This window comes from Meleagris gallopavo, chromosome 5 (assembly GCF_000146605.3).
Source record: "Meleagris gallopavo isolate NT-WF06-2002-E0010 breed Aviagen turkey brand Nicholas breeding stock chromosome 5, Turkey_5.1, whole genome shotgun sequence".
Taxonomy (NCBI): domain Eukaryota; kingdom Metazoa; phylum Chordata; class Aves; order Galliformes; family Phasianidae; genus Meleagris; species Meleagris gallopavo.
In genome coordinates, this window is record NC_015015.2 from 43431759 (window position 1) to 43444296 (window position 12538).

At 39.4% G+C, this 12538-nt stretch overlaps 1 protein-coding gene across 1 annotated transcript in view; it reads right to left on the reverse strand.

Annotated features, from left to right (window-relative positions):
- TRIP11 (thyroid hormone receptor interactor 11) overlaps positions 1-12538 on the reverse strand; it is a 308569-nt gene that overhangs the window by 10852 nt on the left and 285179 nt on the right. The window contains 9 exon segments of the mRNA XM_031553780.1: positions 78-319; positions 1696-1785; positions 2423-2568; positions 2808-2994; positions 4815-4958; positions 8721-8998; positions 10016-10177; positions 10545-10733; positions 12157-12298. Of these exon segments, the coding sequence (XP_031409640.1) occupies positions 78-319; positions 1696-1785; positions 2423-2568; positions 2808-2994; positions 4815-4958; positions 8721-8998; positions 10016-10177; positions 10545-10733; positions 12157-12298 (1580 nt within the window).

Genomic DNA, 12538 nt, shown 5'->3' on the forward strand with positions numbered 1-12538 from the left:
AAAAAAAAAAAGAAAAAAAACTAAAAAAAGCACCAAAAATCTGTTGGGCTTATAAATTTGGGCTGAGCATTGCATACCTTTAGTTGCAGAACCTCCAGGGTTCTCTCTTTCTTCCACAGAGTTTGACCCTTGAGAAGTATTATCCTGAGATTCCTGTTGATGTTTCAGTTTTTGTGAGGCAGATGGAGAGTTTACTGTCTCTGGGGATTCAGAATGCCATAGAGGACTCTCTGATGCTGGCTTCAATCGCTCCCTTGTAGACTCCTTCTTTGGCTTGATTAGTTTGACTAAGGCTCTGGCTCCAATCCAATGGTTTTTCCTGATAAAGGAGGTTTAGTGAACAGGATTAAAAAACACTACATGAAGAAGTTTACAGCTGTGCTAAAGCCACCAAGCTACATTCTTTTTTTGTTGTCATGAACTGGTTGGAAAGACGGAGCACGAATTTTTAGGAATTTTTTAGGAATTTTTAGGATTCTCTCCTGAAGTCTAAATTATTTTACAGAAATATTTCTTCAGTATGAGAGATATGAGAACAACAAATGTTTCCTCTGCTAGAAATCTAAATTACACACATGGACCTACACAAGTCATTTCAACTGTGAGAAAAGCTCTACTACAGTAAAAGACCAAAAACTGATGAAAACTGCTCTAAGAATAATTTTTTCCCAGCATCAGTATCAGTTTGATCTACATATGGTGCAATTAGCTTGCCTCTTTTTTGTTATTAAGCAAGCCTTTTCTCTCCGATGGACAGCTTATATCCTGTGAAACAGAAGCTCTTGAAACTTCTGCTGCTGCTGCTTTGTTGAGTATACAGAGTCCCTGCACTTGTCTGGGACACAAATCCAGTGCTGGTCATGAAGCAGTTTCAAAACAAAGACAAGAGATGTTTTGTATAAAACCGTCCCCCAGCAGGAGCTATAATAAACATCACCAACCATTATTCATTAGGACCTCATATCCTCCATCAATTCAGAGCTGTTGTGGCAGCAACTTATATATTGAGGCTAAAGCAAGAACCTGACCACCAGCTCAGCATTGTTTTAGCACTAGCACTAAATAATCTGTCAATATTGAAGCTTCTTAGTCTCTCCTGTAGTCCTTTCTTCCTTTCTACAAAGCCACAAGAAGGATATCTTCTGCACATCTGTGTACAGTATTTCACTTAAGTTTCATCCACCGCATCAAATGCATGCATATTTCTGTTGGAATCATTTTCTGAACTAAGGGCAGAGAAATTTGTACCTTCTGATATACTTTTGCTGCTTTTAGTTATGGGCATTAAGTCATCACAGAACTTTGGAGCTCCTTAATTTAACTACTGTGCTGCCATGCCGATTTAGAATTTCTTCTGGGACTGTTTTGTTTTATCTTCTCAAAGATGGAAGGATGAGCACGCACTTCTCAAGGCCGTGATATTCAGCAAGGCAAAGTGCCTCTTTTATAGTTAGTACTGTTTCAGATTCCAGTACTAAGAGACAGAACTCCACGTGAGGCACTGTACTCTCTATTAACACAAGTTAGATCACGGCTTCTGGGAATGGTTTGTAGAGTGAACTTGAAGAGAGAAGTGGAGATGATATTTTGTCCTCAATTCAGATGAAATTCCAACTATCTCCCATTATGGAGAGGACTTTCTCATCCTCACAAATCTTTACATCAATAGCAAAACTGAATCCAAACAGGACTTACTTTTTTGGAGTAGGATCATAAAACTTGTACTGATCCATTATTTTCTCTTCAAGTTTTTCCTTGTGTCTCTTTAAGGCATTTAGTTTATCACTGTGATAGGAAAAAGCATATTCTGAATTATCTGTATGAAATCAAACACAATTCACTATAGAGAAAGGTACAATAGTCTGTGGAACTTGCTAGTGAGTGACTTTTGTGTAATAAGCACAAAAGGTGAAAAGTACAACAGTAGATTTAAGTTAGATTACTCAGTACAACTATTGTAGCTTTTTTTGGCTAGTGGATGTTAGAAGTAATTTTTATTTTTATTTTTTTAAATGTATTTGCTGATTGTTCAATCTTAGTCACAGTCCACTAACAAATCACTTACTTAGGAAACTGAAACACAAAAATTAGTAAGACTAGACTCTTGCTGCAACTCAGCTCTTTCTCAGGTTCGTCAGATTTCTTTGAGTTGTTTGGTTTAGCATTCCAGCTTTAACAGCTAAGTTCTCCACATGGATTGTATTATTTCAAGAGCTATCTGTCCTTTTATGTAAGGCAGTACAAAGAAATTCTGTAGCATATTCCCATTATGGAAAATCTTCTGAATATTTCCTTTTCTAGGTAGGTATCAAGTAGATCAGTCAACCTTCTGCTGTCCCTTCTTCTTCTAACACATGATTAGTGTTCTACGGTTGTCTAAAACACTTTTTCAGGGTTCACAATTCAAAACTCATTTCCTTACATGTACTGCTTCTGTTCTTCATGATACTGATCCTTGCTCTCCATGTTCTGCTCCAGTAACATCTGATTCTGCTGGTTCAGCATCTGAATTTGACTTAGAAGATGATGATTCTCTTCTTCCAGATTTCCCTTGAGACGTGACAGCAGCTATTAAACAAGACAGACAGATGAATTTCTACCTTACACTTAGCTTCTCTGGAGCAGCAACACAATCAAGCTAACACAACAGCAGAGCAACCTAAGATACAAACAGATCAACTCTAGAGGTATACATGGGCATGCTGTTAAACACACATAGCTTGACTTTCTACATATTTATCAGAAATTTCAAACAATGACTGCTCTCTTACAGAAATCCAGCAATGTACCTACTTATTGCTACTCACCTCACAGTGGTTATCCAGCTTGGTCAGAGAGATATCCATGGACTGGTGCTGTTCTTTCAGCTCATCATAGCGAGCCTGCCAACGATTCAGCTCTAGCTGAGAGTTGTTCAAGGAAGTTTTCAGTTCTTTAGTGTGTGAATGCAGCCCTTCATATTCTGCCTTTAGTTGGCTGTGCAAGAAATTCACCCTAAACATGAAAAAGCCAACAGGTTTGTGAAGAACACTTCATACAAAGTGCGTCACATTCAAAGACTACAATTTAAGCATGCACCAAATCAAATTTTAAGTTCTAATGACCCTTAAAAATGTTTTTATTCTTGTCACAAAAAAAACTTTTTAATAAAGTTACAATAGCATTATAAAATATTTTTAATCTTCTGTTGGATTAGAAGAAAATAGACAAAAAATAAATATGCTATTCCTCCATGGGTAAGAGAAGCACATCATAAATTTCTGAGGCAGGATGTATTTAAGAGCATCTTGATACACAGGTAGCTCTATCTGGCATAACTAAAGAGTACTAATAATTTTTTTTTTTTTTACTTGATGCATGAAATATGAGCATTTGTTATACGAACACAGATATGGTATTGTAATGCTGTAAATGAGACTATGGCATTCCTTTATACCTTTTGGTAAATCTAAAAATGTCTACTACTCACAAAGGCATAAAATTATAGGAGCAGGTAAATGAAAGTGGTTACATTCTGTACCTGCTGACAGACAGCTATGTCTTCCTCTCTTTCACCACTGTAAATAACATTTTGCAACATATTTCCTCATTCCTAGAGAAACTGGATTGAAACCAGAAGGCTCAAGGAAACAATGTCTGCAGAACTCAGCAGTGTACGAGGTTACATTAAACTTGGACAACATACAAAACTTTTGTGATTGAACTGAAGGTGTAATGTTTAAACATGATTCAATCTAATGCTGTTTGAACTTGAAACCTTGGAGTCTTATTTGTAAGAAACTTTTTTCTCAAAAGGCCTTTGAGCAGTGACACTGAGAATTGAGCAGGAATTGTAGAATCATAGAATATCTCAAGTTGGAAAGGACCCGTAAGGATCATCAAGTCCAAGCTCCAAAAAGGACCACCCAAAAACTGGACCACAATTCTGAGAGCATTGTTCAGATACTTCTTGAACTTTGACAGCTTGAGGCTGCCCTGGGGAGACTGCTCTAGAGCCCAACCACAGTATCAGTGAAGAACATGCATAAGCCAATGCCTATCTTCAATGCCACCGTGATCATTCTTCTGGGCTATAATCAGATCAGCCTTCTCCAAAGCACAGACCCTGAATACTCCAAATAAAAGCCTATCACTTAACATCAGAAGGTATAGGACAAATAGCTGCTCATTCTACTGTTGAATTATGTTACTTTTGGATGCCACCTCAACAAGAGAGTTTGGTATGAGTTGGCAGTCACACAGCAATCATATGAATCACTAAGTCCATTATTAATAACAAGGATTAAGTTTTTTTTTTAGACTACTAACAAACTGCAGCTTTCTTTTGGCTACAGAAAAGAAACAGCTACATTAACTTCCATAACTAAAGCGCACTGTAAAAAAGACATGATGAAGTTTTTCCTATGCGAAAAAAAAAAAAAAAAAAATAAGAGTAGGGACCATTTCAAACAACTCTACTGAGAGCTTTGGGTATTTGTAGTCCTGCTTAAAGACAGGTGCTGGAAACAACTCAGTACAGAGGGATTTGTGAGCAGGATCACAAGTGGAGGCATATTTTGAACAAGCAGAAGTCCCAGAATCAGACCATATATGAAGCACCTTTTGTTTTGTTCACAGTATCCACAAAGCTGATAATCTAAAACAAGTTAAACGAAATGAATAAATTACAAGACTGAACTGAGAAAAAAAAATTAACAGATGCGTTAATGAAAGTATTTTGGAGCTAAAATTAATACAATGCAAGAGAGAAAAAACGTATTTTGCATCACTGACTTTTCAACGATAGTTACAAGAACGTATTGAGGGAGCCATACCTGTCCAGTTCCTCCCTCAGCTTCTGATTTTCCCCAGCAGTTATTGCATTTGATCTCCTTTCTTCTTGCAGGACCTCTCTCTCAGTTTTTAGAGCTAGTTCCAACTCTTCCAGTTCTGCCTTCTGTTTCATTAAGCTGTTATATCTACAAGAGGCAAATAGCATATTCTCAGCTCCCTTTCATACCTTCTTCTTCATCTGTTTTCAGATTTGTTAATAGGTGGTACCAAAAACATCAGAAATTAGTGGTTACCTGTCTTTTTAGTTTTGTACAAATGTGTGTATTCAAAAATTTACCAAGGCTAAAGAATTCCACAGAATGCACGGAAACAGCTTTGCCCACAAGTCTGCAACTTTCATCTCTGGATCACTGAATAATTGAGCTATGGAACAACTCCCCTGACAGGTGGCACAGCATGGATTAGATGGTTCAGCTTCCCTGGAACTGCTAAGCTGCCTGCATTCAGGAAATACTGTGCAGAATATGACGTGGATTGAGACCACTCTGTACAACTGCAAGCTGTGCACAGATTTTTTCCTGTTGTGGCCAGACACACACACACACACACACACACACACACAAAGCTGAAGCCACTGGGGACACTGCTGCAGTGGATGTCAAACTCACCAGCAGGTTTTTCTGTGAGAATGATTATAGGATATTGCCCCAAAGTATCCCTGGCAGATATACCTGCATCAGGCACAGAGAAGCATCACTCCTGCATTTTTAAAACAGCAACTGAGTGACAAAGTAGTGATAAAGCAGTGCCTGAACAGGAGCAAACAAGCATCATCTGCACGTGTCTCATCTGCCACTGCCGACTCTCATCTCAGCAGAGCACAGTTACTCTGCAGCCACTAAATCCTCAAAACAAAAACAAAAGCAGCAGACAGCACCAAACACACTGATTCCTGCCAGCTTGTTCTTCTTTCACGCTACTATTTTCTTCCTCCCAGGGTCAAATTACAGCCTGTCCCAAATTCCAGCCCAACTGAAGGGCCACACAGAAAATACCTGTCTCTCACACAAAAGCTACTTTTGACTATTCATTTGCAGTGGTAGCAGTGGAGTTTAATTAACCTTATTTATTTATGTTCTTCATTCATTGAGCCACAGGACATTTCAAATTCAATGTCTGTACGACAAATGGAAGAACCTGAAAGCAAAGAAAAGTTTCACATCCAGCTCCAAGAAGGATTTAAGACAGACTGTGTTCCAATCCAGAGCCTGAGAAGACAAACTTCACTGTCAGTCCCTTGGTAGAAATTACCCTGGCCACCTCCGTACAGCCTGTGTTGTGAATTCTTTTGCCATTTCCCTATGATAGAACAACTATGCTCATTTTTATCCAAGCCATCTTTTTTAACGAGGGCTCATCAGAGGGAAGCAGTATACTGGTACAGTTTTAACAGTCTGGCCCAGCTGTACATGCTTTCTTTGAGCATAAGAGCTGCCATGGTTGGTCACAGACACTTCCTGAAATACAAGGAGATAGGGAAAGAAACAAGGGACCACCTGTGGAAGTGTAGCAATTCTGCAACTGGGGCCCAAATGAAAACCCCAGGCAAACATACCTGTATTCCAGATGCAGAACCGAGTATTTGAGCTGGATTTTATGCAACCTGACAAGCTTTACCACCAGGAAAGGCACCTCTGCCTGTAGCCTACTCAACATACGTGTTCATCCCATTTTTTTTAAGCACCAGTTCCAGGCACACAGAAAGAGTGTTTGTTAAAGGTCTTACACATGCACGTAAATTCCACTTTGGCTCTGACACAGTCCATTCCTCGACCTGAACAATCACATTTCTTTTCACTCCTTTTGCTGATTTGTCAGGAGAAATACTGCTGGTGGGTGCTTGTGACTGAGAAAACTTTAAAAAGCACCCAGCTTTGCCCAGGTGTGGCAAAGAGAACACAATACTACAAATCCCTGCAATATGTAACCTTGCACAACAGGGATTCTGCTTTTCCAGCGAAATGAATTTTTCCAGCATCTCTGTAGGATTACAGTCCTCTCCAGAGTAAGCCACAAAGAAAAGCTCAAGCATCTGCCAATCAATTGTCGTTACTAAGTTATTACCTCCCCTTAGTAATGAGCAATATGTAAAGTAATCTTAAAAATGCAGGCAAAAGAGGTCCACCCTTTCTGTGCTCACTGCAGAAGAAATTGCTATTAATGGTAAATAGTCCTAACATACTAAACATACTTTTCTTCCTAAATTGAACCCACATTTCTGTGATTTACTGGGCTATGTCAGGCATTTTACTGCAGTTACACTCAACTTATTATTAAACCCACACTGCAGGGCTAATACTACGCAGACACAGCTGAGGAAGGTTTCACTAAGTTTGCTCAGGTTCAGAAAATATTTTGATTGTGTCAAATATGACCTACACATGTAACCTCAGTGACCTTGGCTGTACATGAATGTAGGAGTCCAAAAGCTAACTGAAGCTGCTCCTTTCTTCTGACTGACAGTCAAGTGGAGATACAGGCTGTCCGTGGACAAATCACCTTGACAAGTCTCTTTGCAAGCTGACCTGCTGAAAAGGACACTACACTCTTAAAACTGCCAAAACCAACCTGCTTTGAGTACACAGTAGGTTACCATCTGTCTCTCACTGACAGTCATATCTCAGTAACAGAGTCCAAATGGTTAACATTTACTAAGGTGATGTGACCACTTATCACTAGAGATACCTTTTCTAAATAAAGCCACTCTTTCCCTTAGGTCAGGACTGCTGTTTCATAGTTGGTACTCATCAATAAACGGTGCCTAACAAACTGCTCCTCTGCCCCTACACACTGCATTGTGATAATTTTAAGCAAAGCCTGTATCAAAGAGAATCATTAATCAGTCTGAGAGACTTGGTAAGCAGGAACAGTGTCTGTGTAATCATTTACAGCTCATTTAGTTGACATCCAAGCATCTGAAGCAGCTGTCCTGTCACACAACCCTGGGTGGCCATTTTAATCACAATAGGTTTACTATGATTCTACAATACTTCCGTGTTTTATCACAATCTATTGCACATTATATTGCCAGATCTGCTGTCTTCAGGAAGAAGGTTAGCACCAGGTTTAAGTCCATTCTGAAGAATCAACACTGACTTACTATGAACTCAACTTATGTTCCTGCACAGAAACTAATACAGATATTATGAGGAGAAAAAATAATTTTAAGAAGTATATAAAACATACATACTTAATATTTTGAGGTAGAGTGGCATTTATGTAGTATTACAGTATTTATTGTTCAATCCACAGACAACTGTCAGAAAAATGACTGTAACTAGTGTGTAAATAATGAAGAGATTTCACAATTTAGCTGCAGGGCCTGAAGCAGAAGTCTTAGATGGTAGAGATATATGAGAATAAATAATACATCACTATCTCAGGCAAGCTCAATACAGGCTCCTTCAGAGAGCCTCCCTTGTCACGAGCTCGAATTAACACACAGTCTTCAATTATTTATACTGTTCACCAAGATACACATAATTAGGTAATTACCCAGTTGACTTATAGACATCACTGTATGACTACAAAAGATACTACCTTCTAGAACTAGAAAAATCTTTTCAGGAAGAATGTTATTATAGCAAAGATCTTTAGCCGAAGTAAAGGAATTTAAGCTACTTCTGACAAAGCGTCCCCAAGATTCAAACTCCTGTATGCTAAATATCATCAGTCATCTGTGGTCTGCCACCATCAGAGGCCTGAAGTCTACAGCTTTGCATATATCCTCATCTTATCTCCTAATAACGGCAAGAATAAGAAAACACATTTTCAAGGGAAAAAGTTACTCTAATAAAACAATAATTTCTGTTTATAATTGGAAGCCAACAATTAAAACTAAGACCATAGCGTGAGCGCATTCTAGCTCTCCTGTGCAGTGAACATACCTCTCCCCAAGACCTTTGTGTTCTAGATCCAGGTTTTTGTGCAAGGTTTTCAGACAGCTGTGCTGGTTTATTAGCAATTCATATTCTGTGGACTGCCGTTCATGTAATGAAGCAAGGTGTTCATGGTCTTGAAGCAATGATTCATATTCAGCTTTAAGCTGCTCCTTCTGCTTCAGCAGATTTTCATTTTCATTCTCCTTAGCTGTTTGCTGATTCTGGAGTAAAGCATTCTGGGCCATCAATGAAGCACTCTGGGAGTTGAGGGTTGAATTTTCCACCTAAAGTTTCTCAAATAAAAAGCAAGTGTTACTTACACCTACTGGTACATGCAATAGACATGTACTAGCAGAGTATACCAGCAACAGTTAATCAAGAACACACCATTTGCTTTGTAGACTTAAGATATTTATGGATGCTTGGGCATCACTTCAGTATTGCCTTCAGCATTCAGAACATTCAGTATACACCATATTATACGTCCACACACGCGCACCACCACGCTAGCAGCGGCCTGTTATGGACCAGGAGCCTGAAAATCCAGATAAACTAGAACATTTGCAACTATGCTATATCTCTGACAATCATGCACAAATGCCGAAGTTACTCCACGTTCATGTACCTGTAAGTGAGAACTTAAGTTCAACCAAAGTCAACAAAACCAACTGCAGCACTGTGTACAGGGGCAGCAGTTCTAACAAGCCTGACTCCAAATCATATCAAATTTTATGTTGCTTGCATACTTCAATTACAAATGAGAACAAAGTATGGGGAAACAAAAATTCTGAGAATTTTGAGCAAGTTTAAAAGCTTAAGAAAGAATTCACAATATAAAAACATGGCAGCTAATCTAATAAAAAGCTGACCTTTAAAACTGTGCTCTTTCTCAAATTAATAGCTTTTTTTAAAATTAGAAGCAACATTTAAAAGCATTTGCTTTCCACCAACAACTTAACATATTGTCTGAAGTCTAAGAATTGCCCTCAGAACCCATAGCTACAATGCCTCTTGGAGATAACTTTTGCCCCCTTCCCACTTCTTCCAAAGTCTTCTTCACAGACATGGCATTAACAGGAAAACAGCATATATGCTTTTATTTTAGTACAGCTTCTGAAATAACATTTGTATTTTGCTGCATTGTTACCTTATCGTAGAAATTTCTCTCTAAATAACAACATTTATAATAAAAATAAATCAGCTATAGAGCCAATTTCCCTCCTAGCTTGGAGAAATTCAGGTCTCAATCTAAGCTCCACCTTCTGGTTACATCTTGCACAGAAGTACAAGGTTATCCTGACCTGGAGTTTAGCTGTCTGTGTCTGCAGGGCAGTATTGTGTTCCTGAAGGAACATGTTTTGCTTCTGTAGTGTCAGGATCTGATTGTTGAAAGAGACATTCTGTGTTTCCAAATGCTTCAGCTGTTCTTTAAGTAGCTGCTTCTCAGTATGCAGGGCTGCATTCTGAAAGACAGATGGGATTGAAGGGGTGATAGGAAGAAACAAAATGGCTGTCCTGATCGCCTGCAGTCCTAGCAAGAATGAGAAGTAATTAGAAAAGATCATTCTGCAATCAAAGGGCAAAAGATACCTCTTTTCACGACTAAATGAAGGTATAACATATGTTGATACCTGGATTCGTCCCTACAGAGATGTTATTCAAGACATAATGTCTTGGACTATGAGAAGTCCTATGAGATACCAGAAAAATTTGGTAGAATCAGGTGCTCCAGAAAACCCATCAGATTCTTCTAAGCTCAAAATCCAGGTCCCAACAACCCACTCATGGTCACAAGAAAGTGTGCAGGATAACAGGAAATAGAAAGCTTACATTCCTTTCCAATTCAATTGCCCTGTCTTTCAATTTCAGCAGCTCCATGGTAGCCTCTCGGTGTCCCGTGTCCAATTTCTCATTCATTTGGTGGTTGGGAACGAGCTTCTCTGCAGAATACTTCAGTGAATTCTGAGCTTGCTGCCCATCCTGCTGATTCTGCTTAAGTGCATCAAAATCCTTCTTTATCTTTAAAACAAACAATGAAAAACCTTCACCACTAATTCAATAGTGGGATTTTATATTAACAAGGAGAAGAAATGCATACCCTTTATTTAACTACAGGCACTTCAAAGGATTGAAGGACCATTATCTTCATTACACAGGCAGGGAAATGAAGAAATGGACAGGTGGTGGCTACTTGGTAAGGTGCCTTTTGACTCAAGCTCACTGTCACCTAACAAACAGCCTGTTCTTAGGTGGGAATTTTAAAATGCATTGTTCTTCAGACTATGCTTTCATTAAACAAGGCAGAAAATCAACAATGTGACAATGAAATAAAACCATCGGGAAACAGATCTGCAAGTAGTCCTTACCTTAAAAATTTCTGCTATGGAACTCAGCCTAATAATTTTCCTGAAATGTGACAATGCCAAATTGGGAGAGAATGTTGATCTGCCAGAGGGGAGAAAGGCACTACAGAAGAACCTGGATAGACTGGATCGATGGACCAAGGTAAACTGTATGAGTTTCAATAGGGCCAAGTGTCAGGCCCTGCATTTTGGTCACAACCACCTCAGGCAACCCTACGGGCTTGGGAAGGAGTGGCTGGAAAGCTGCCTGACAAAAAGGGACCTTGGTGTACTGATGGCTAAATATGAGTCAGCAATGTGCTCAGGTGGTCCAAGAAGGCCAATGGCATCCTGGCTTGTATCGGGAATGGTGTGGTGAGCAGGACTAGGGAAGTCATCCTGCCCCTGTACTCGGCACTGGTGAGGCCCCATCTTGAGTACCGTGTTCAGTTTTGGGCACCTCAATACAGAAAGGACATTGAGGTGCTGGAGCAGGTCCAAAGAAAGCTTGTGAGGGGCTTGGAGAATATGTCCTACGAGGAGAGACTGAAGGAACTGCAGCTGTTCAGTCTGGGGAAGAGGAGGCTGAAAGGAGACCTTATTGTTCTCTTCAGATACCTGAAAGGTGATTGCAGTGAGAGCGGGATTGGTCTCTTCTCACTGGTGACAGGACAAGAGGAAATGGCCTGAAGTTGCACTACAGGAGATTTAGGTTGGCTATTAGGAAAAACTTCTTTACAGAAAAGGTTGTTAAGCACTGGAATAGGCTCCCCAGGGAGGTGGTTGAGTCACCATCCCTGGATGTGTTTAAATACTGTTTGGATGTGGTGCTCAGGGACATGATTTAGCAGAGGGCTGTTAGAGTTAGGGTAGTATGGTCAAGGTTGTGGTTGGACTTGATGATCTTGAATGTCTTTGCCAACCTGAACAGTTCCATGATTCTATGATTCTGTGAAATTGGTGTCATTATACAGACTGGTACATGAGAAAACAGTTAAGTCAGAAAAGTTTTTGCAAGGTGTGTGAACATGGTAGGAGAGAAAAGTACATACAACTTGTTCTTGCTCAGTTTTAAAATGAATGTGCAGAACTACTCTTACCATATTTAGATCATTTTGTAACTGCTGATTCAAGTTCAGAGTGTCTTTCACTTGAGCTTCCAGCACTGCAATCTTTTCCTCTTTCACAGCTAGTGTTGTTTTCAGTGCCGATTCAGTTTTGCTTTCCAGAATCTTGTATTTTCTGAAAGACAAGAGAAATGCTTTCCACTGTCTGCCAATAAGAAATGAGAAACCATCTGTATGGAAGACTTTGTCTCATCGTAAGATACATTATACATTTGCTTGTTCCTCTACTGCAGCAGATCCCCCCGATACATTATACCTGGGGAAGAGGCTTTAAGAAAATTTAGTCAATTTTAACGAGGGTCACATAAGCATAATTCTGTAGAAATATCTAACAACTATATAATTTAAGGTTGTT